Source organism: Pelophylax lessonae, assembly GCF_965119305.1.
Source record: "Pelophylax lessonae genome assembly, chromosome: 8".
Taxonomy (NCBI): Eukaryota; Metazoa; Chordata; class Amphibia; order Anura; family Ranidae; genus Pelophylax; species Pelophylax lessonae.
The window spans coordinates 64,818,641-64,844,658 of NC_138775.1; the positions used below are offsets into that span (position 1 = coordinate 64,818,641).

At 42.1% G+C, this 26,018-nt stretch overlaps 1 protein-coding gene across 6 annotated transcripts in view; it reads left to right on the forward strand.

Annotated features, from left to right (window-relative positions):
- The window catches only part of ERC2 (ELKS/RAB6-interacting/CAST family member 2), a 1,553,364-nt gene that overhangs the window by 798,389 nt on the left and 728,957 nt on the right, over positions 1–26,018 (forward strand). For all 6 annotated transcript variants that reach the window (XM_082265097.1, XM_082265099.1, XM_082265101.1 and 3 more), the window contains one exon: positions 8,958–9,118. In XM_082265097.1, the coding sequence (XP_082121223.1) occupies positions 8,958–9,118 (161 nt within the window). The remainder of the gene's footprint in view (positions 1–8,957; positions 9,119–26,018) is intronic.

The window sequence follows — 26,018 nt, forward strand, 5'->3', positions numbered from 1 at the left end:
TTCTCATAGCTATCTGTCTGTCTTTGTCTTTAGATTTCAATATGTTTATTGAGTTTTAAGAAAGAAAAGGGGTACAAAGGTACAAAGTACAATCTGGTCATTGCCATGAAACAAAGTAATAAAAACAAATCTTGCAGAACAAGTGACATAAATGTGAAAATAGTTGAACAGTAGCACAAATGACAGCAAAAGTGTAGCACCCCCATGCCCAATAAATCAATGTTGACCGGCCCGGGCCCCGCTACCCCCCCTCCGGTGCCCCCATTGAAACTAACTGTGCCCTGAGCGAGAGAGCAGCCCCCTGACCCCCAATCCTTAAAATCACTATCAACTGGGGAGGCGTCCATCATCTGCGATTGTGCAGAGATGCCACCTGAGTGCCTAGCCGAGGCAGAGACCATGAAATCTAAAAACTATGGACCGACGGTGGTCTGTCAACACCCGATTCATGGTGTCAAACAATTCGAACATATGAAAAAGGAGAAGGAGAGAGAAAGAAAGAAAAAAAAAAGAAAGTGGGAGAGAAAGAAAGAGAAAGGAGAGGTAGAGAGAGAAGGGAGGGTGGGGGAAGAATAGTAGAAAGTAGATAGTAGAAAGGGAGTAGTAGCGGTGAGAAATGGTCAGTTTCCAGGCTCGTGTCCATAACTGCAGCCGCCAATCTGACCGGGACCATGTACCACCGCAAAAACACCTTGTAGTTAGCTTCTATTAAAGACATATTAAGTAGGGATTTCGAGTTAAGCTGAGCTAGTGAGCTCCATTCAGTTCGATCCAGTTCCTCCCCCAAATCCTCCTCCCAACGCTGCATATAAGGAATTTTAGTCGTACCTTCGTGTAATATGTTATAGATTGTAGATATATAGCCCTTCTGCTTATCAATCGTGCGGCAAAGGTACTCCATGGGGGTTGAGGTGGTAATGTCACAGGTGCGCTTGAAGGAGCCTGCGTAGTGGGAAATCTGGGTGTATTGGTAGTATTCTCCCTCAGGGAGAGAGTGTGTCTCCCGCAACTGAGTTCTAGTAAGTAATCCCTTGTGATCACACAGATCCGCTAACCGGAAAAATCCCTTATTCGTCCAAAACCCGAACGCGGAGGGACAGAGGCCCGGAGGGAACAATGGGTTGCCCAAGAGGGGAGCCAATGGAGCATGGGGGGACCTGAGGAATATCTTTTTGACAGTCTATCCCATATCCCCAAGGATAGGGACAGGGTGGGGCAGAGGACCCCCGGTCTATCCTTGAGCCGCAGCCACAATACGTGGTGGATCGGAACATGTGGTAGGTGCGCTGATTCTAGTTGCATCCAAATTGGATGAGGGTCTTGTGAATGATACCGAATCAGATGAGTAAGTTGAGCAGCATAGTAATATTTCACCAGATCCGGGACCCCTAGACCCCCCCCGCAGCCTTGGGGCAAAGCGAGTGTGCTTGTTCACTCTAGGCCTCTTGGCCCCCCATATGAATTGTATTGAAACACACGAAGATCAGGCCTGTCTTTGTCTTTAAACTGACACTGCTCTTATGGCAAATTAAAAATTACAGTGTCTGCTAAAAAGCTCCTAAGCTCCTAACTAAGCTCCTGCCACTACTTTCCCAGAAAAGTATTCTCAACTATTGCACTCCTGTGCATGCTCACTGCCCTGTTTGAGCCCTTACTTTGTAGCTCTTATTGAGCATAGCTTTCAGATACAGGGAAAACATGTGACCACCTCCATGCGAGAGTGCAATTCCCTAAGCGACCAATCACCAGGGTGAATACTGTCACACAGCTGGGCAAAAAGCTTATCCACCCAGAACTCCTGTAGCAGGTAGACAATAAGGAGGTGTGGATAGATGAGTATACCTTGCCTCACTTTCTTTAGCAGTTACCAAAAAGGTCTATGAATGCACCCTTTATAAATGTATTTATTTATTACAGGTATTTATATAGGGCTGATAATTTATGCAGCACTTTACATACTGTAAATTTACATCTGTTTTTGCCCTCAAGAAGCTTACAGTTTGAGTTCCCAATCTGAGGTCTCACATGCGTACAAACATTTACACGCTTAATAGGACCAGTATGGACAGGAGCCAGCTAACCTACCTGCATGTCTTTTTTAGTGTGGGAGAAAACTGGAGTAATGCCTTAAAACACATGGTGCTATAATATGCAAGGAATGTTGAGTGCTGTCATACCACCATCCTGATTCCCAAAGCTCTCTTTAATGCCTCGAACACACGCATCGATTATTGGCCGTGAATTTTCGGCCAACGTCCGATCGGCCAATTTTCAGCTTGTTAGTATGATGTTTTTGACAACCGACTCCCACTTTTCGGCCGAAAAAAATCTGGTGTGCAGGCTATAAAATTTTTGTTGGCTGTCAACAGAACGGCCGATTTTCCATCAGTCAGTACAGATTTCGGCAGACAAAAATCTGATGAGCAAGACTGGGCATGCTCAGAGAAGAAAAAACACACGGAAAGTAAACCATCACATGACATCACTTCTGAAGTAGATTTTTGTTGGCCGAGAAAATTAGTGTGCAGTCTAGGCACATTCCAACCAACAAAATACAACTCTGGACAAAAGTCGGACGATCGGTCGGTCGATAATCGTTGCGTGTGTACGAGGCATTCTTTTCTGGAACTGCCCATCAGGACAGTGGGCAGATGAGCTCTCAATTTTCTTACCGAACTCAAGACTTGCAGGTTTTAGGTTCCTGGAGTACCTCAAAGAACATTTAGACCAGTGGTTCTTAACCTGGGTTCGATCGAACCCCAGGGGTTCGGTGAGTCAGTCTCGTGGGTTCGGCGGAGGACTCATATGATTCGTGATGACACGCACACCCTCCGCTAGTACCACTTCGCTGTCAGGTACTATTTCTCCAATTTCGGGCGTGTCCTTCCGCTCCCGCTCCTCGCCGTCGTCATGGAAACACACAACATCCCCACAGTACAGAGCCCGGATCTGGCGGAGTGATTCACATGTCATGTGACACTGACACACTGTGAGTCAGTGCACTGACGGCGAGGACAAGGACAGACTGAGCGGAGTGAGAGCAGGGACTAGGAGACTAGAGGGGAGAGAGGTCCAACTCCTAGGCCTAGGAGGAGGCTTAGTGAGTGGTGGCTCACTCAAGTGACTCACTGAGTGAGTCTGACACCAGTCTGGCACCAGACCCAGGCCAGAGCAGGCTGCCCACAGGCTATGCACTACTAGGCCAGCGCAGCAGCCAGCCCAGAATCAGGAGGACTAAGGTAGGTAGATGTGGTGGTGTGGTGTTCTCTGCAGAGAAGTGTTTCACTAAAAAGGCGCCCACCCACTGTGTATAACAGTTATAAACAGTGAGTGAGCATGCAGTATTGGTATGGCATTTTTTTTTTTTTTTTTTTAGGTTAGGAGAGCCTTTTTTTTTTTTGGTTGGTAATGCAAATGGTCAGTGCTCAGTATTAAAGGAAATGGTCAGTGCTCAGTATTAATGTAAATGGTCAGTGCTCAGTATTAAAGGAAATGGTCAGTGCCCAGTATTAATGTAAATGGTCAGTGCTCAGTATTAAAGGAAATGGTCAGTGCTCAGTATTAATGTAAATGGTCAGTGCTCAGTATTAAAGGAAATGGTCAGTGCCCAGTATTAATGTAAATGGTCAGTGCTCAGTATTAAAGCAAATGGTCAGTGCTCAGTATTAAAGCAAATGGTCAGTGCTCAGTATTAATGCAAATGGTCAGCGGCCAATGTTAATGCAAATGGTCAGTGCTCAGTATTAATGTAAATTGTCAGCGGTCAGTATTAATGAAAATGGTCAGCGGTCAGTATTAATGCAATGGTTTTGTTCTTTAATGGTTTTGTTCATTTTGTGCACCTATGTATAAATATATACCGTCCTAAATATATACCTATGTTTTGAATTTGAAAAAAATCATATTTTATTTTTCCAAATAAGAAGGGTTCGGTGAATGCGCATATGAAACTGGTGGGGTTCAGTACCTCCAACAAGGTTAAGAACCACTGATTTAGACCCTTGATTGTATTTCAGCCGTGTCCAGCTTTCCCCTAAAACATACCAATAGATTATCTATTCGCATATTGGGTTCCATGGCACCCTAGGGTTCCTCAACCAGGGTTCCACCTGAGGTTGCTAGGGGTTCCTTGAGCAATGAGCAATTTCTGCCTCTCAAATAGATTTCAAATGACACCATGAATCTTTTTAGCTATCTGTAAGGGAGGTAATTCTTTCAAATGACCACAAGTATAAAGAGCATTCTACCACTGACCATCACACTAATGTATTATGAGTTGTGGATATAGTAATTTTAGTAGGGGTTCCCTGAGACCAGAAAGTTATTTCAAGGTTTCCTCTGTGTTGGAAAGGTGGATAAAGGTTTAAGCTGTGTCTGACTGACTTCCCATTTTATGGTGCCTGCAAAGTTCTGGGTCAACACACTTTTCAAAGCCATCTGCATGACACTGATAATTGTTTTAGCCATCTATAAAGGTAGCATTCACACCACCACTGTAAAGGGGACATTATTTCTACTAGCCACTGGCATAGGGGGCATTTTTCCTTCTGACTACCACTGAATTAATTTTAGCAGGGGTTCCCTGAGACTGGACATTTTTGCAAGGGTTTCTCTAAAGTAAAAAGGTTGCAATAGATTATTTGGCTTCCATTCTAATCAGGATGTGTATTATTGTGGTGTTCTTTTTGTAAAGCGCTACAGAATATGACAGTTTTTTTTTTTATAAATGAGCAAAATAAAAATGTTACCGATCTGCTCATCTTCCACTGCCTTAAGGTAGCCATTTATTTCTCCTGAGAAAGCCTTGAAGAGATAAAGTCTTATGATCTCTCGTACAGAGCCACAGCTGAGGTCTCTGGCATGTTGCAGCTGGCTTGTAAACCCATCACTTTGTTAACTGTTCAAAGAAAATACCTTGGATATCTGTAAATTTCTAAAATAAAACCTTCACAATAAGATCTATAATTTCAAGAGCTCTTATCTCTGTTTTTTAAAGCTATCATTGAGGCGTCCCACTATTTTTAAAGAAAACGTAATAATCAGAAAGCCTCGTTTTCCTAAGTGTGTTTACCTAACACTTACACATAGCATTTTACAGGGATGTGGGTTCTGCAACAAAGCGTCTGTAAAGGCTTGTCTCTAAACAGAGCTTTTCTTGGTCTTTCTCTTGCTTTCTCACATCATTCTGTGTACAATAATTTATCCTTCTTCTTCATCTAGGCAACCAAAATATTTGGTTGGTTTCTGTGGTGATAGCATGTTTTGGCCTGTGCACCTGTTGGTACTAATTTATGAAACTGGAGCAAGGAAGCTAAAGTGTAGCAGTTTCCCACGGCAACTCTTATAGTTGCCATCTAAAACCCTATGCATTGAACCCAATATTGCTTCCTCCAGTTCCATCATTTACATTTACAATTTATACAGTAGTTATAATGATGGAGGAATACCAATATGGAGAAGGGACTGATGACTCCTGCATATACTGTATATTTATCTGTGCATTGACTCCTATATACAGTACATCCCAAACCTAAATGGCTTTATATTATTATTATATAATTGTTATATATCTAATATTAGGCTATATTTGCACTATACACAACCAGTTCTGGATGTATATCTGGCTGTTGGGGTGTAAAGGAATGATTTGCATGGCTTTGCCCATTGCCCTGTAATGAAGAATAATCCTCCTATTTATGGGATATAAATGCCTCCTGTGCTAAGAAGGCTTTCCTGGGCTACTGCTGATATGGTTGGACAGATTTTTGATTCCTTTATTCCCCTCTCATCGTGACCTAAATACTTATACCGTCCCAAGCCCTACATCATAGAAACCATGATATACACTGCACTCATGATGGCCCAAATCTTTGAAATAACTTTCCGGTCTCAGCGAATACATGCTAAAAATGCCTGCATCTACAATTCATAATACTGTACATTAGTGCGATGGTCAGTGGAAAGAATGATCCTTACACTTGTGGTGATAGGGAAGAATTACTCCTTTACAGACAGCTAAGATCAATGGTGTAAGCGGGAACTTATCTAAAAGACAGATATTGCTCAGTGCTCAAGATGCCCCTAGTAAACTCCTGAGGAACCCCAGGGTTGCGTGGAACCCTGGTTGAGGGACCCTACTGTTGGGAGTCGACCTGCTGTTCAGTGGTGTTGCTATGGGGGTTTGGACTGTGTTCATCAAGTTTTGGAGCAGTGTTCCAGTGCCCATTAGTGCCCTAAATAGAGGAGTCCCTTTGGGCTCTTCTGCCAGCACCTGACGTCACCTCAAGTTTCCTGAGTGAGTCACTTCTGGTCTTTGGGCACGTCATCCCAATGACCCGTGCGGCTGCCAAAACTCCAGCTCTCTCCATCTTCTCTGGTGTCACCCAGCCTTTTCATCCACCACCTACTGGGCCTGGGACCTGCGAGTCATTCATCTTTGCCCCAGATCACCTGCTGTTCTGTCTGTCCGTTGGAATCTGTGAGCTGTGTGGTTTGCATAATCTGCCACTGCACCTTGCTGATCTGAAGTCCAGTTTTACATGTGAACTGCTTTTATCATATATCTTTGGAATAAACTGTGACATGGTTATATTTTTCTGCCTTTGGTTCTGAGTTTGTTGTTTACTACCCATCCTGGATAAGCGCTCCTATTTTGTGTGGTTTTTATACCATCAAGTAGCACTGTGGCGGGCTAGGGGGGAGAGCTGCACCAATGCATTAGCCTGCTCAGTGCCCTACTGCCTGCCCCGCTGTCACTCCGCAGCAGCAGGACAGAGCACCGTGGCAAGGTAACGGGGGGGTATCACCTGGTTTTACTGCACCAGTTGACACCAACCCAAATGACCCCATTGCTGCTGTTTCCCTCTCTCCCACGGCTCTTCTCCCTGTACAGGCTATGTGCAGCACAGTAATACAATAATGATATCAGCACCATGTTTTTATCCTTTCTTGCTATTTAGAAATAAATTTAAATGCTGGACTGTCCTGCCATAGTCCCAGATGAGGAAAACTATTTGGATCCATACCCTATAAATTTCATGTAAGCTGTCACTGTACTAAAATGGGTATGTCTTCAGCTGAGCAGTGCATCATCATGGTATATAGTCGGGACTTGATCATACCATTTCCAATGAGTTGCATTTTTCTGCACATCATCGCACATTTATGGTGTGAACAAGGCATATAGAAAAGAGTTGTCTATACAGATTGAAAGCATATTTAAAAGAACAAAAAATGTATATGTATGTGCTTACCAGTCCTTCAGATGTTGTGGCTGTATTCATTTTCTTTTTATTTCTATATTTGTTTGTGGTAATCCAGCCACCAACACACTTGCTGTTCTAGGGTGACAACACTCACTGTACTGCATCTTTGATAAAGCAACATTGACACCCTAGGACTACAGAATACCTTCCCTTCCCTCTTCATCTCTATTGCATAGAGGGGAAGTGTTCTGTAGTTCTCAGATGATTGCTGGGAAGGCTGAATACATTGTTTTAGATTTCAGTTCAGTATACAAGTCAGAATGTACACTGCTTTTCTAAAATGATGAAAGAGGTTTTTCCCGTACCTGCAGAAAATGTTCTTAGCCTGAATGAATGCAAACATCATATCTAAGCACTGGTAACCTGCAATTTTTAGCATTTTTGTTCTTGGGTATTTTAATTGCTTTCACTGATTCATTTAAAGAATTCCATTGTTATCATTTTGTTATCATCTATTTCAGGAAACTGGTAATGACTATGCTGATAACAGAAAAAGGTGAACCTCTGCAGTTCCCATAATCTGTGCCACAGTGACCCTTTCAATTCAGAATGCCCCTGGTCTATAACGTAGCTATCATTCCATTTTTATTACATTTGGTGTAGTGCTGTATCGTTAAGCACATTATGTGCACTATAACACAGCAGATGACTTGATTATCTTTTATTAAAGAGGAAGTCAACTCTTCCTGCACATGTGACACTTACCTGCAACGAAGCCCGTGATGTCCCCACTGCCGGCTGCATCCATTTTCGGCTGTCTTCCTTCCAGGTTTGCGGACTCCAGCTGTAATACTGACCTGAGCCACGTGACGTCACTCCCGCGCATGCGTGCGGGAGCCACGGGTCATGGCTCAGGGCTCTGAAGAAACGGCATGGGCGGCCGTTTCTTCAGAGCGCATGCGCCGATGATGTCATTGGCTGCATGCAATGTAAATTGTGCAAGTTTAGGAGACATTTACAGCACCTAAAGGTAAGCCTTATTATAGGCTTACCTATAGGTAAAAGTAATCAAAGTGGGTTTACAACCACTTTAAGTGGAAAAATGGGGTTTCACTCAAGTGTAGTGTTTTTACAGGGAGTTCACTCCAGTTGGGCTTGCTGGCCCTAAAGTTCCAACAAAACCAAAGGTTATCCTCACAGGGGTTTCCACCCTCACTTCAAACACAAAAAAATAAATGATATTAGCCTTGCCTCTCTCTTGCAGCTCCCTGACGCTCTTGCTCACACCCAGGCCTCTGGGCTGGGAGCCTCCTGTCTTCCGGGTGGAGTACTGAACTGCTTTTAAAGGCTGTACACCCCTGCACACACACAGCCTGCTGGTTCCAGCAAAACCTGGACACAGAGTTAGATGTTCCTCCCCTCCAAAGCTCTTTGAAACTTCTGGACTCCAGAACCTAGTACAGGAGTTAAAAAACCCAGAAAAACAACTGAAAAAAACAGTGTTCTCAATTCAGAACAAATATTCTGGAGCTCCTCAACCTGAATCTGTAAATAAATGCATTACTAAACATCTAAAAAAAATGCACCAAAAAAGAATAAAACACTGATAGATGTGAACTTGGCCTAAAGGTTGCTTATTTTGGCCATTTGTTTCTTCAGCTTTTCTAAGTATACCCAGATGTACTTCTTTAATTAAAATCTTTTTATTAATTGCCAAGAAAAAAAAAATCTAATTTCTTTTTCTTTCTTTAGATGGATGATCTCATGAATGCTCTTGAAAAGACAAGACAGGAGCTGGATTCCACCAAAGCCCGTCTCTCTGCAACTCAACAATCACTTGCTGACAAGGAAGCACACCTGAACAACTTGATGATAGACCGCCGAAAACAGCTCGAGGAGATCCTGGAGATGAAGTAAGGCCGCCATTTATTTCTGCTTTATTGTACAGTTTAACATCGTTTGCCCGTGGACAAAGAGCGCTTTAATACTGTATTAGATATATATACAGCATATACTGTGTATATACACACATATATATTGGTTGTAGCTGGTTGGAGCTCAGTAGTTGGGACTGTGTCTGACTCACAATTGCCATTCCCAAAGTTCCCTAAATATCCCTAAGGCCCCTTTCACACAGACAGTTGTTTTGCCGATGGTAAAAGCATGTTTTGTTTTTTTGAAATTCCAACACACCTGGCACAACGATTACTCACATTTGTACATTGCGATTATGTGCAATTACTTGCGTTTACATGCGGCTGCACTTAGCTGCGTTAGTAAATGATTGCCTTTTGTATAGCAATTATTTACTTATTTCTTCTTTCTACTGCAATTACCTGCGTTTATATACAGATAGCTACGGTACATCGCTCCTGGACGCCGTAAAATCTATTTTTTTCTAAACTTACAAAATCGTATAAAAAAAAAAACGATGCTAAACGTTTGTGTGTGAATAGGGTCATAGGAAAGCATTGTCTCAGTTTAGCTGCGGTAGATAACTTCATCTATCTGCAGGTAAAAGCCGATGTCTAACCGTTCGTGTGAAAGGGGCCTTAAGTGTTCAATAGGGTTAAGGTCATGGCTCTGTGCTGACTAAACTAAGCTCTTTATAGAGCTCACTGTGTTCACAAGGGGCACAGTCATGCTTCAACCGAAAATGGCCTTCCTCAATCTATTGCACCGTTGTTGGAAGCTCACAGTTGCTTATAACGTCTTTGTTTGCGTATGCTATACCATTAACAGAATCCTTTACTGCAGGGGTCTCCAAGCTTTATAAAGGGCCAGTTTATCGTCCTTCAGATTTTAGGGTGGCCAGACTATGGCCTGTGGTAGTGGACATTTTCCTGGCATCAGTGGAAGTAAACATTGCCACATTTGGTGTTAGAGATAGAAGCAGTGCCCCATCACTGGTATCATTGGGAGGAATAGTGCCCCATTATTGGTATCATTGAGCGGAATAGTGCCCCATTATTGGTATCATTGAGCGGAATAGTGCCCCATTATTGGTATCATTGAGCGGAATAGTGCCACATTATTGGTATCATTGAGCGGAATAGTGCTCCATTATTGGTATCATTGAGCGGAATAGTGCCCCATTATTGGTATCATTGAGCGGAATAGTGCCCCATTATTGGTATCATTGAGCGGAATAGTGCCCCATTATTGGTATCATTGAGCGGAATAGTGCCACATTATTGGTATCATTGAGCGGAATAGTGCTCCATTATTGGTATCATTGAGCGGAATAGTTCCCCATTATTGGTATCATTGAGCGGAATAGTGCTCCATTATTGGCGTCAGTGGGAGATATTGTGCTTTATTGCTGGTGTTAGTTGGCAGAATAGTGTCTGGTATCAGTGGGAGGGTTAATGTCCCAAGGGCAGGATAAAGGCAGGCAAAGGGCCACATTTGGCCCCAGGGCCACAGTTTGGAGACCACTGCTTTCCTGGAAACACCAAAAACAAATGCAAACATCAACTAAATAATTTTAAGACACACACACAAATATTCTTCGTGTGACTTGCCTGATGTGACTTGCTATGACCTTTCTCTGTCCACCCCACGTCACTATTTCAGCAATCTACATTATCAGTGGCTATCAGTGGCAAGCTTTTTCTTCCTCGTTCTCTGGATGGGCCGCTGATATAGTCTGTTTTAATCTGTGCAGAAAAAAATGAATCTACTATTTCCCAAGGGAGGGCAGCTATGAAGCCAGGGCTACGTCATCAGTGCCTTAGGGAAACCAGGAAGTGTTACCTAACTAGTTGTGAATAACAGTATTAATATTTGATTAAACAGATAACTAACAGATGATTTGGGATGAGCATGCAAAGGTGCATGAATCATGTATTTTTACTGTTGGAGGGGGTCCAATTTAAAGTATATCTCATTCCAAGAATTTTAAAAAATAATATATTGCAGTTTATAATTTTTTAGATGTGGCAACATTGGTTTTCTTTTTTTAAGTTAAGTACATTTTATGCAGGTACAGAAAAATACCTGTTTATCTCTTTACAAATCGAGTGTCCTTCATGTGGACTGAACTGAAATCTCAAACAATGTTATTAGCCTTCCCAGCTATCTCCTGTGAACTACAAAGCAATGGCCCTTTATATAAGGGACATGAGGAAAGGAGGAGGGTGTTTGTATTTAGGGTGACAACAATGTTGTTCCATAGATATAGTACAGTGAGTGAATGTTGTCAGCATAGGACTGGAAATGTGTTATTCGCGTGATCAGGTTAAAAAAAGGGGGAAAAGGCCTGTAAACAAACAGATTGCAGCCATTACATTTGGGGACTGGCAAGCTGAAATATACAGGTGCATCTAAAAAAAATTTGAATATCATCATTAAGTTAATTTATTTCAGTAATTCAATTCAAAAAGTGAAACTCATATATTTTATATAAATGCGTTACACACGGAGTGATATATTTCAAGCATTTCTCTTTTTTTTTCTTATTTGATGATTATGGCTGACAGCTATTGAAAACCCAAAATTCAGTATCTTAGAAAATTTGAATATTACATAAAAACAATTAAAAAAAAAAAGGATTTTTAATACAGAAATGTTGGCTTACTGAAAAAGTTTGCGTGTATAGTATGCACTATACCAATACTTGGTCGGGGGTTCCTTTTGCATGAATTACTGCATCAGCGGGGCATGGAGGCGATCAGCCTGTGGCACTGCTTAGGTATTATGGAAGTCCAGGTTGATAGCGGCCTTCAGCTCATCTGCATTGTTGGATCTGGTGTCTCTCATCTTCCTCTTGACAATACTCCACAGATTCTCTATGGGGTTTAAGTCAGGCGAGTTTGCTGGCCATTCAAGCACAGAGATACCATGATTAATAAAGCAGGTATTGGTACTTTTGGCTGTGTGGGCAGGTGCCAAGTCCTCCTGAAAAATGAAATTAGAATCTCCATAAAGCTGGTCAGCAAAGGGAAGCATGAAGTACTCTAGAATTTCCTGGTAGAGGGCTGCTCTGACTTTTGACACAGTGGACCAACACCAGCAGATGACATGGCTCCCCAAATCATCACTGTCTGGAAACTTTACACTGGACTTCATGCAACTTGGATTCTGTGCCTCTCCACGCTTCCTCCAGACTCTGGGACCTTGATTTCCAAGTAAAAAGCAACATTTTCCACAGTGATGAGTTGGGGAACCATGTCATCTGTTGGTGTTGGTCCACTGTGTTTTATGAAATCCAGTCAGCCCAGCCCTCTACCAGGCAATCCTAGAGCACTTTGTGCTTCCCTTTGCTGACAAGCTTTATGGAGATGCTGGTTTAATTTTCCAGCAGGACTTAGCACCTGGCCTCACTGCCAAAAGTTCCAATACCTGTTTTATTGATCATGGTATCACTATGCTTGACTGGCCAGCAAACTCGCCTGACTTAAATTCAGGAGAGAATCTGTGGTGTATTGTCAAGAGGAAGATGAGAGACACCATACCCAACAATGCAAACATGCTGAAGGCCACTATCAAAGCAACGTGGGCTTCCATAACACCTCAGAAGTGCGACAGGCTGATCTTCTCCATGCCACACTGCATTGATGCAGTACTTCATGCAAAAGGAGCCCGGACCAAGTATTGGTATAGTGCATACTATATCGTACATTGACTTACTTTTCAGTAAGTCAACATTTCTGTATTAAAAACTCTGCTTTAACTCTTTAGGGGATGTCCATATACATTTGACCATATAAGCACAGTGCACCTGGAAAGTATTCACAGCGCTTCACTTTTTCCACATTTTGTTATGTTACAGCTTTATTCCAAAATGGATTAAATTCAATATTTTCCTCAAAATTCTACAAACAATACTCCATAATGACAACATGAAAGAAGTTTGTTTGAAATCTTAGCAAATTTATTAAAAATAAAAAAGGGAAGAAAAAAAAAACATGTACATTAGTATTCACAGACTTTGCCACTCAAAATTGAGCTCAGGTGCATCCTATTTTCACTGATCATCCTTGAGAAGTTTCTACAACTTGATTGGAGTCCACCTGTGGTAAATTCAGTTGGACATTATTTGGAAAGGCACACAACGGTCTTTATAATGTCCCACAGTTAACAGTGCATGTCAGAGCACAAACCAAGCCATGAAGTCCAAGGAATTGTTTGAAGACATCCGGGAGAGGATTTTATTGGGGCACAGATCTGGGGAAGGGTACAAAAACATTTCTGCAGCATTTAAGGTTCCAATGAGCACAGTAGCCTCCATCATCAGTAAATGGAAGAAATTTGGAACCACCAATACTCTTTCTAGAGCGGGGTGCCCGGCCAAACTAAGTGATCGGTGGGAGATGGGTCCTAGTCAGGGAGGGGGCCAAGGACCTGATGGTCACTCTGACAGAGCTCCAGCTTTTCTCTGTGGAGAGAGGAGAACCTTCCAAGTAGAACAACCATCTCTGCAGCACTCCACCAATCAGGCCTGTATGGTAGAGTGGCCAGACTGATGGCACTCCTCAGTAAAAAGCACATGACAGCCCACCTGGAGTTTGCCAAAAGGCACCTGAAGGACTCTTAGACCATGAGAAACAAAATTATCTGGTCTGAGGAAACAAAGATTAAACTCTTTGGCCTGAAAGGCAAGCGTCATGTCTGGAGGAAACCAGGCACTGCTCATCACCTGGCCAATACCATCCCTACAGTGAAGCATGGTGGTGGCAGCATCATGCTGTGGGGATGTTTTTCAGTGGCAGGTACTTGGAGACTAGTCAGCATCAAGGGAAAGAAATAATGCAGCAATGTACAGAGACATCCTTGATCAAAACTTACTCCAAAGCGCTCTGAACCTCAAATTCATCTTCCAACAGGACAACGACCCTAAGAACACCCCCTAGATATAACAAAGTAGTGGCTACAGGACAACTCTGTGAAGGTCCTTGAGTGGGCCAGCCAGAGCATAGACTTGAACCCGATTGAACATCTCTGGAGAGATCTGAAAATAGCTGTGCACTGACACTCCCCATCCAACCTGATGGAGCTTGAGAGGTCCTTCAAAGAAGAATGGGAGAAACTGCCCAAAAATAGGTGTGCCAAGCTTTAGCATCATGCTCAAAAAGACTTGAGGCTGTAATTGGTGCCAAAGGTGCTTCAACAAAGTATTGCGCAAAGGCTGTGAATACTTATGTACATGGAATTTTTTTTTTCCTTTTTTATTTTTAATAAATTTGCAAAGATTTCAAAAAAACGTATTTCACGTTGTCATTATGGAGTACTGTTTGCAGAATTTTGAGCAAAATAATTAATGTATTCCATTTTGGAAAAAAGCTGTAACATAACAAAATGTGTAAAAAGTAAAGTGCTGTGAATACTTTCCAGATGCACTGTAAGTGTGATGGTTGTGATGGTATGTCTCCATTCCCACAGACATTTAGCCATGCTGCAGATCCCAGCGACAAGAATCTACTGATTTTTGAGGCTGGAATTAACAGCTATATGGGGATAACTCTGGTTGTCAAACCCATACTGTACAATGAGAGTTGTCAATCCCAGCTGCAGTAATCAGTATATTTTTGTTCCTGGGATTTGCAGTGTGGGCAAATACACATGCAAATGTAAGGTATCACGAATTTAGTTAATGTGTATCTAAAGCCTAAAAATTTTTTCAGAAAGTAGGATATGGTTAGATAGGAATATGGAATAGTGTTTTTTTTTTTTTATGTCTCATTATTTCCTGTCCTGGAAATACAACAAGAATTGAGAGGAATCTCTTGAAAGTGGGGGAATTTCTATTCAGCTGTAACTACTAGAGGGGTGAATTTCCCCAGTAGGAACACAGGCCGCAAAGAAAAAAAAAATACAGATTTGAACCCTTCTACATGCCTAAGGATTCGTACATACATGTGGAAGCCTTTGCTACCCCGCTTCGGTGGATCACTTTTAAGGTGCGTTTGACAGGCGCTGAAAAGGAAATATGTCACCCCCTCATGTCTTTTTTTTTATTACTTTATTTATGATCACCCAAGAGCATGTACATACCAACAGAGAAAATCACGTCTTCAAAAATAAGGCATGGTATGTATTGTGAAAAAAAATAGAATTGTTTATACAGGAAATGTAAGGTGTACAACACATTGTAGATGGGAGGAAAGGCCTCCACCTACTTTGATGGAAGGCTGATGGGTCAGAAAGCATAAGGAAGTGTAGGAGCTGTAAGGCACCCCAAAAGTCCAATAGGAGGGGGCCAAGTCTCCTCGCTGCTTATTTTAACCCGGAAAATGCTGATCTGCCATGCCACACCCGTGTACATTGCATGGGATTGCAGCACAGCCTCATTCACTTGAATTGATTGCATTCAGGAGCAGTACCCTCCTCCAAATTTATGGCCATGGCATGTGTACAGCCCTGAACAGTTGCATGTCCTATTTTAGGTGGGTGGTAAAACCATGGCTTAACCACCTGATTTTACCCCTCTGGTTGCCCATGTGAATAGACCCTTAAAGTAGAAGTCCGGCCTAAGGATGTGTATACTTGTCCAATCTAAGTGTGCTTGGGTCTGGTCACATTATCTCTCCCTTACGTTGTCCACTGTCTGACCTTTCCCTTGAAACAGGTGCTGAGAGATGATTACGTGACTAGACTGGAGCACCCTTAGATTAGGTAAGTAAGTATACACATATTTCTTTTACAGGCTAGTTAATACAGGGCTTAGAATTAGGATGGGAGCAGGTTTAGGCTTAGATAGGTCTAGACCGAACTTCTACTACTTTAAACTAAAAGAAATGAGCCTTTCAGCATACTTTAAATGAGTGGCTAATATAACTTTAAGTGCTTTGATAGCAGTCTGATTAAGATGGCAGTTTTCTTTTTTTTTTTTACTCTGTCCACATCCAAAATGATTTGCCACATGCTTTTTCTCTTTGAAGAGATCATTATACAGCCAGAGCTAACAATTTAATGGTGTGGTTTAAACTATTCTTTCATTCTTTCATTAAACTCAGACAGGTGTTCAGATAGAGAGGTACGAGAACATTGAAAAAAATAGTCAGCATAATTCCTGGAATTTGGCTTTAATGAATTTGGGGTAGGAGCCAGGAGTGCTGACTTGGGACCAGAGAAGAGGAGGACAGGTAAGTATATCATGTTTGCTATTTTTTTTTACAAAATAAGAGCATGTACAATCACTTTAAAGAAAGACCTGCCAACCTACCTCGAAAAATATTTTCCAAAAAAGTTCTGGGGAAAAGCTTTCCCTGGCCAAGTCATGATACCTGGAGAGTTGGCCTACAGAACTGCTGAGAATCAAATGTGACTGAAGGGATATCACACCCACTTGGCATATTCTCTTTGAGCTATTACAGCTAATTACTGAATCGTTATGTTTGCAGGCCCAAGTGTTCCAGCGTTGCACTGAGTTTTTTTTTTTTTTTAATCAAATACCTAGACGTGTCCAAAAGTTTATTTCTTAGGTTTCTTGTTGGAGAAAAAAAGTAAATTTGAAGATTTTCCATACATACAAAGCCCATTATCTCATCTTCCATATGCCTGACGTGTCTCCGAACATATCCTTGAAAGGTAAGTGTCATACACCACATACATTCACTACAGAGAAGTTTATCTTAAGAACATATTCCTGCTGGAAACAGACACCTCATGTTACATCTCCCCTCATTCCTCCTATTAATGTAATCATTCTTGGTCATTCTGTCTCGGTGAGATGCAGTACACGTGGAGCCTTTGATAGGTTTGATCGTAAAGAAACGGCTCCCTTGTTTTGAACGTTCTGTCACTTTGTTTTCCCCAGATGGGCTCCTCTCCTGTGGATGACTGAGCCTGTTCTTTCTCCATTGTCATTGTGTCTATGTCCTGTAATATCAAATATTATCAGACTTCCTGACTGGAACTGCTGCATTTGTAGATAACGTCTTTAAATTTACACCGTAAAGATACCAATGGTGAAAGGTAGTAATGGAAATGGTTACACGCTGTAAATTTGTGTTTCAAAAAAACAAGGCTCTGCATATTTGCAGGCTGTGCTGCTGTTTCAAGTGTAGCTGATGGCAATTGCCAGCCACTGTATAGGACTAGGACTTAGCAAAAATGAGCACATGCAAACCTTAGAAGTACTCGTTATTGCCCTCAGTACTTTGAAAATTGCAAAGTCCTTTGCCCCTTGTAAAAATAAAAAGCACCTCCAGTTTCAATACACACCTCCTCTCTGGCAATGTCACCCACTTACTGATCCAGCATCTTCTGGGTTGAAAGATGGCCAGGGTCATTCTGCCTGTGTCCTGTGAGGTCCAGAACCTCAAGGGCCAGACGTTCTGCCCTGGACCCACAGGAAAATGCTATAAAGAAAGATGCCAAATCATGACTTGATGCAGCATTTAGTATTCATCCAGGACCGGAGAAGAAGGAGGACTTGTGACATCATGTATACAAATTGTATTTTTTTCGTAAAGGGTTCAACGGTGAGAGAAGGTATTCAAAACGGGGATCCCATGATTGGATTTGGGCTTGAAATTACTGAGTGTTTTGCCTGGATATTGCAGATAATATAGCATTACATTGTAACATTGACCCAGGCCTAAAAGAAACCTAATTTTTTACATATGGTACTTAAAGTGGTAGTAAACCCACGTTTTATAAAGCGTGATAGGCAGGATATTTATGACAGCAGAGCCCCTATTGGTCTGTTCTGTCATAAAAGCTTCCTCCTGCCTGTCAGCTGTCATGTTCACTGAGTCATGCATGCTCAGCTCAGAGTACATTTATGTCCCCAGATCTGTGCTACAGCAGTGTGGCTCCCCTACGCATGTGCATTAATTACATCATTGTATCCTGGCCATTCAAGCACCTGAAGACACAGAAATTGAAAGGAAGACAGGGTGAGAGTGAAAGCACTCAGGACCTGCCAGGTTGAACAAACCGCAGCGCAGGAGGGCTTCTTTGAAAAGTAAGTCTGCCTTAATGTGATAATATACGGTGCATAATAGCACAATATGGCAAAACCCACCTGGGGACTAATAGAACTAAAATGTTACTAAATAAAGTTTGTAGAGAACTGTAAGAAAAACAGGACTCCCGTCTTTTTTTTTTTTTTTTTGTTAAGAAAATATAATATCTCTGTGAGTCTTCGGTCTTTTGCTAGGGTCCTTAAGTGTTGAACCTGTTCTCCTCTAGAATTATCATTCCATTGTTTCTCTAAAATTGCTAACAGTATCTTACTACCTCGGGCTATCTGGCAGTTATCCAATCAGTTACCCTCAGTGTGTATCTTGGGGGCCAAACCTGAACCCCATAGCGTTGGGCTGGCCAGTAGGGATAGACCGATCATCGGCAAGGCCAATATATCGGTGGCCGATATGCACTTTTCCCGATATATCAATATCGGCCCTGGAACTGGCCGATATTGCTGATATTTTTGTGATGTCATTCTGCCTTCTTAGGCCGCCTCCCTCGCCTTGGACAGCCTCGTCTGGAGTCAGGACTAGTCTCGCGGGAGTGTACCACAGCCATACACCCACCCACAGCAACCCGGTGCCAGCCAGCCACCCATAGGCAGGCCCTGTACCTGCCAGCCACAGGCACTGTACCAGCCAGCCACCCAAAGGCCCTGTACCAGCCAGCCACCCACAGCCCGTGTGCCAGCCACTCACCCACCACAGGGTGCCAGCCAGCCACCCACCCACAGAAAGAGTGACAGACAGCCAGCCACCCACAGGCCCTGTACCAGTCAGCCACAGGCACTGTACCAGCCAGCCGCCAACAGGTTCTGTACCAGCCAGCCACCCACAGCCCCTATGCCAGCAACCCACCTACCACAGGGTGCCGGCCAGCCAGCCACCCACCACAGGTTGCCAGCCAGCCACCCACCACAGAGTGCCAGCCAGCCAGTCACCCACCACAGGGTGCCAGCCAGCCAGTGACCCACCACAGGGTGTCAGCCAGCCAGCCATCCACCACAGGGTGCCAGCAAGCCATCCACCCACCAAAGGATGCCAGACAGCCAGCTACCCACCACAGGGTGCCAGCAAGCTAGCCATTAAACAAAAATTAACATGTTCAGTACCAGATTTGTGTCAAAAATTGTCCTTATTTTTCAAAACTTTAAATGTACAAAATATGAGCCAATATCGGCCGATACCGATATGCGATGGCCAAAATATTGGTATCGGTATCGGCCCTGAAAAAAACATATCGGTCTATCCCTATTGGCCAGTAATATTTGCTTTGGGCACTGGATCTTGCATTAGGTGCTCCTCTTGACACAAAGTGCAACGTGTGTAGTTAGCTCAATAACTGTGAGTACCCCACTGGGGATTCCCTCACTTAGCAAGGGTGAATCACAGATGCATTGGAGCTGGGACAAAAAGGAAAAATAATATGTGTTTTGCAGACAGCATACATGAAACTATAACCATCGCTCAGGGTGATTCGTTTTTTTTCTTTTTTTCTTTTTACTTTTCCTTTATTTCAGTTTCCATATACAAAAAGAGAGATAAAATCATACATGGATCTTATATTCAAACATTCATATACATCACTCCCAATTCTCCTCACCTTCCCTCCCCCCTCCCCACCCCCCTCTCTCTCTCCATATTTTGCCCTTTTATACATTTCCCTCTTCTCTTCTCTCTATTTATCCTCTTCTCTCCCCTTCTCAATCCTGTCCTATTCCCTCCATATCTCTGCATATTCCCTCGTTCTCTTAAATTCTACCCATCTTTCCCATACAATAGAGAATTTCTCTATCTGATCTTCTCCACTGCTACTCAAGTGTTCCATTTTTTAAAATATATTCTATTCTTTTGAACCATTCCTTCATCGTAGGGCTTTCAGGGTCTAACCACCTTTTTTGGTATTGCCCCTTTTGCTGCATTTATTAGGTAAGGTACTACCGTGTTTTTATATTGTATTTTTTGTATTATGGAACAAGCAGACCCATGGGTCTTCTGTTATATCCATGTCCACAATTTCCCTTATGTATTGTCTCACCTTCCTCCAGTAGTCCCGTATCTTTGGGCACTCCCACCATATGTGCGCCATAGTACCCTCCAAGCTACATCCTCTCCAACACAATTAGAATTTCTCTGGCTGATATTTTTTTGCTTTCTCAGGAGTTATATATCACCTAGACCAGGGGTCTCCAAACTATTGCCCTCCAGTTGTTCAGGAACTACAATTCCCATCTTGCCTATTCATGCCTGTGAATGTCAGATTTTTACAATGCCTCATGGGACGTATAGTTCGGCAACAGCTGGAGGGCCGTAGTTGGGGTATCCCTGACTTAGACAAACATTTATAATTCATCTCCACTGTATTTATTAATTTAACTTCCCATTTATTAATAAATGGCGGTATTCTCAGTTCCGTATTCTCTGTAATTGTTTTATAGATTTGTAAAATGTATTGTTTTAGATTCGTCTGTGAATTACACGGACGTTCAAATGAAGAAAGATCAGTCTGTGAGCTAATAGGCTGAGGTAGTGTAGTCACAAAATGTCTTGACTGAAAATACTCCCATTCATCCAATTTCAATAATTTATTTTTGTTTTTTAGTTCTTGATATGAACATATCTTTCCTTTTTTCATTATATCCTTTAGTTGTGCGTTTTTAACTATTATCCACTCACCAAATCGTGCCCCATTCCCAGGTTAAAAATGAATTTGTCCCCATGAATGCAATTAAAGCTGAATTGTATTCCAATTTTATTTGTTTGTAATTAAATACTGAATCCTAAACACATTCTTAGTTAATTCATGCGTATCTACATCTAATATTCTGTATTGTTGTGGTACCCAAATATTATTAACCGTGTTTTACTCGTAGTGTATGCTCAGGGTGATAGTTGTTCTCTTATCCCAGAGAAATGTTCTATATGACAATGCTCCCATTATCCAACTCTGGCTCCTGTCTCAGGCATGCAACATGCAGACTGTCTGACAAATGCAGATTTCTTTGCCACTATGGCTGAATTATTTTTAAAAATTCCTGGCACTTCTAGAACCTTTGGTTTCCAGAGACCAGAATGCTACACATCCTCTATTCCACCTGAAAGTGTTCAGGATTTAGCAGCAAAATCTCCTTTCCTTGAGGATATTATGGAGGAAAATAATAACCATCGCTCAGTTGTCAGAGTTTTTTCCTCTCCTGCATTTTATGAGGTACGAGCTGATACTTTATGCCAAATGCTCTCCTCTGTGGACAAACTGATTGACACAGTGCACACTAAGCTTTGCTTAACACCACATGAGTTGCCCACAGCCTAAACAAGTCCCTATGGACACTTAAAAATTGGTTAATTCCGTAAAGACTTTTCCAATATACAAACAGATTGATTGATTGCACTTTATGAAGACTTGCCCAATCCTGAAAGGGTATTCACTCTTCCTAAGCTAAATTACCCTTAGACCCGGTGCAGTGGTCTCTGCATCCGGAAACCTCTCAAAATCTAGGGCAATGTGGAAAAACCAAATGTGGACATCGTGGCCTGTGCCTGTGGATACACCTTACTGGTAGGATAACCAGGAAGGATTTAAGCAGGAAATATAACAAAGAGGTAATAGGAAATTGTGTAGAATTCCTATTAGTATTAAGCTTAAGATACACTTTAATGGGCTGCTAGGCAGACCACCTTTAATGATTTTGATATAAGATACTTTATTCAATTTGAAAAAATCAGTGCGAGGGCAAAATAACAGAATAGTGCTTATCTTTAAAAAAAAGGGGGATATTTTGGCTTAGATTTGAATTATTTTAGAACACTAGCTATTGAATTCAGTTGCTAACAGTTGTATTGATGGACCTTTTGTGCTGATAGTTCAGGGGGTTTTGCCCCATTATAATACTGTCCTGGCTGTGTGTGGCCCTCAGGTCACCAGCTCAGCTTCACTCATCTGAAAAGAACAGTTTAATTAAAATGTCCCTTTGAATTTTACTATTTCCATTACATTCTAGTGGAAATGCTCATGGGATGTGGTCAGTAAGTTATAGCCGGACGGGTCTATGTATGTGCGAACGTCGGGGATGATTTCCAATGCTTATATAAAGTTTGCATTTTAAGCCGGAGCTCCCGGCATCTGCTTTATTCCGGTCTGACATCTAATCCGGCTGAATTTACTGGTGACCGTTAATTGTTAGTGTTCAGGGATCTTTCAGAATATCAAGGAACTGAATCACTTTAAGACGTTTACAGAAGGATGAATAAAGATTTAATAGGAGGATTTATCCGTTTGTTACCACTTCATTTTCCCACAGTATCTGTTGTAATTTTTGTAATTGCTGTCCTCACAGTCTTTGATGTGAGGCAGGCCAAAGGGAAATACAGTTATAAAGATCCAGTTTAGACTTAGGCATCACAGTTAATATGCACTTTTTATATTAATGGTTATAGGTACAGGGATATATTGTAGTTAAAACTGAAAATTAAGATTTATGATGCACATAGGCTTATTTGGGCTACAATTCTCATTCATTCATCCATTTTTAGAAAATTGGCAACTGTATTTTGCCTTCTACCTAACACGGCAACTTACTTACATAAAAATAGCTGTTCATACAGACTTGTCTTTTTAATGTTTTCTTGTATAGTGGTGCTTTGAGAAGTAATTCCCTAATTGTACACTAGACATTGACAATTGCTCAACATTTGAGTTTAGATACAGAAACCATGTCAACCAACTTGACATCACACAGTATTCATTCCAGCAGTTCCAAAATTGCATGGTCTAGGATTTTTAAAAGAAACTTGTATTGAGAAACAAAGGGACAACTGCCATTGCTGAAAATGCCAGCTGCTTGACTGACCCTGACTTCAGGCATTGACCTGCAACAAGCATGCAGATGAGGAAATTTAAAGTAATATTAGATTAGGGTAGGCATTCATACTTGTTCTAGATTAGTGACTCAAGGTGTTGAAGCTACTGAATCATTTTAGAAGGCAGGAAACTAGTATTTGCTAAAGTGAAGGTCCCTATTTACCCAGTACAAGTTTCTCTCAACCAGCAGAATGGGGTTACAAAGGTGACTTAAACTTGTGCACTACATTCACTTCACCCAGCACCCCAATTGACTGTTATTAGTGCTCTTTAAATCAACCCTTTCTTTTGGTAATGTTGATAGAAACCGCTGCCAAATAGGAACAACTCAGCTTATATTGTAAATTACTCCCCACAGATCTAGTTATTCCCCTTCTGGACACCATCATCTTGCCTCTTTTCCAACATAAAGAATATTAGCACTGTGTTTTCATGCTTAGAGAATAGAAAAATTTAGTTCAAAAGAGAAGTATGTTTTTTTTTTTTATTAGAAATCTTACCTAGATGGATGCAGCATTAGTCCGATCCTGTGTCTTTCCCCCATCTGATCTGAGACTGAGAACTGAGCGATCAAAGACTGCTGATCACTCAGTTCTCAGTGCTCCGTGAGCAGAGAACTGGTGACTGTCAGTCTTCGGCTCTCTGCTCTGCCTCCCACCCCGAGCTAACTGTAGTGCTGAGCTGTGGAAGGGGTGAGAGCCACTGGCTCAGGCTCTAAGCAGCTCAATGAGAGGCTGAACCAGAAGCGGTTTCAGGCTTCTGGGTGGATTCCGACCATATGGTCACCATCTTTTCCAAGCCTTGACCAGCTCTGTGATGTCAGCTTCAGCCAAAAACGGGTCACAGGAGTGCAGAATCAACTGCACTCCTGTGATCTACAGGAGGTGTATAGTCAAATGAGTTTTGACTGTACTTCTCCTTTAATGTGTATGCCCAGACATGACCAAAAATAACCCCAAACCTCTTTCTCCTCATCTCCAAATTGTCCGTGTAATAATTTTTAATTTTACCTTGTTTTTGTAAACAACTTGTATTACTTCCTGTGAGATCATCACCAGACTTTTTTAAGCATTCAACCAGAACTATATCTCCCAAGAGCCCTTTTCCTACACACCATGTGTTAGCGTTAGGGCGGAGATCAGGTCACATAGCAAAATTAAGGCCAGGTAAGTATGAGACTTCTTAATCAGAGGAGGAGGGTGCAGGAGTTAGCTTAGTGTAACTTCACTCCGAAAGTAGATTTAAACATTACATTTGCACCTGCATAAAGTGCCATATGAAATCTTAAAGTGGAATTATAGGCAACACTTTTTGGGCTCTTTCACACGGGCGATCCGATCAGATCCGCCTGTCAGTTTTTTAGGCGGATCTGATCGGATCCTCCATGCAGCTCTATGGGGCAGCGGGTGTCAGCGGAGACACCCACTGCCATCCGCATCCGATCCTGTGCGTGAAATCTGGACGGATGGAAACTCTATTTTTCCATCCGTTCAGTAATCAGAGCGGAACGGATCTGATGAGAGCGGACAAGCGGTCCGCTCTCATCCGATCCCCCATAGAGGGCAGCGGGTGCTGAGACACCCCCCTCTCCGCTCTGCAAGCGGAGATGGAGCTGTCACCCGCCCGCTCAGCGGGGATCGCGGATCGATCCCCGCTGAGCAACACGGATCCGCCTACGGAGGCGGACCGTGTGAAAGAGCCCTTTATTTTTATTTTGGATAGAGTAAGGGACCCCTGTCTGTTTTTTCCCATCTGTGTCCCTTTGGGGAGATTAACCTTCACTTCATGTCCCATGAAAAATGACATCTCCACTCTACCCAAAACTAAAACAAATTACCATATGAGATTTTAAAGTAGAACTTTAGGTAAAACTTTTTTATTTTTATTTTGGATAGAGCAAGGAAGGATTGTCAATTTCTTTTTTTTTTTAGGGGAGCCCTGTCTGGGTTTTTTTCCATCTGTGTCCCATTGGGCAGATTTACCTTCACTTACTGCCCCATTTCCAAAAAGGAAGTGGGAGGAAGTCACTGCAAATTAACAGAATACCTTGGAGCCCCTAAGTCACCAGAACTAGTGTCCCCATTGGAAGATTCCCCTTTTATTACTTTTCTGGTGATAACCAAAACTATTTTGGTATAAAAACAAAGGACATTCGCCCCACTCTTATAACAACAAAAAATTAAGTATTAAATCTGGGTGAACGTATTGTTAAAACCAGATATTGAAGGTCAAAGCTGTATTATATAAGTCTTTAACGCATAAGGTTTGATCACAAATAAAGAAAAATAGTTTTCTCAAAACTTGCAGGGTTGCAAGACCGCTTGCCTAGGGCGGAGGAGAAGGTGCGGAGATGGGAATGAGGATTTTCTTTTACCTTCAATTTCAATGGTAATTGTAAACAGGACAAATAGTATAATTCTCCCTAACAGGGGCACAGGCAGCAATAAAAACTGACAGGTGTTCTAATCCCTCTCCACTCTATCCAAAACGAAAAAAAAGATTTGACTTTCAGACAGCCATAGATAGAGCAATTTTCTTGGTTGCAGGGAAAAAAAACGCTCCCATCTCTTCCACGGAGCCATTGTGAAGAGAAGCCATCTCTGCTGGAAGAACACAGTGATTATTGCTAGCAGCTATAATAGTCGCTAGCAATAATAACATGTAAAATCCAATAGGCTGGTTGTACATTCAGCCTGCCCATACATGGTTCAAATCTTGGCCATGTTTCTGCAGAACTGGCTGAGATTAGAACCATCTATGGCCTGCTTTAGTTATACTTTAAACGTCCCATGCTTCCTCACTGTGGTTCAGTGTTCACTATGAGCAGGAGAGCCTTGTTTTTATAAGCAGATAAGCAGCTTTTATCACTTCCTATGATATCATCACCACACTTGTAAAATTCTTGCAGGGGTAGCTGTTGAGGCCTCAGTTCCTATTGACATAGGCATGCAACCAGTAACTCCCAAGAGACATTTCTCGACACACAGGGGGAGATTTACTAAAACTGGTACACACAGAATCAGCTTCTAACTTCAG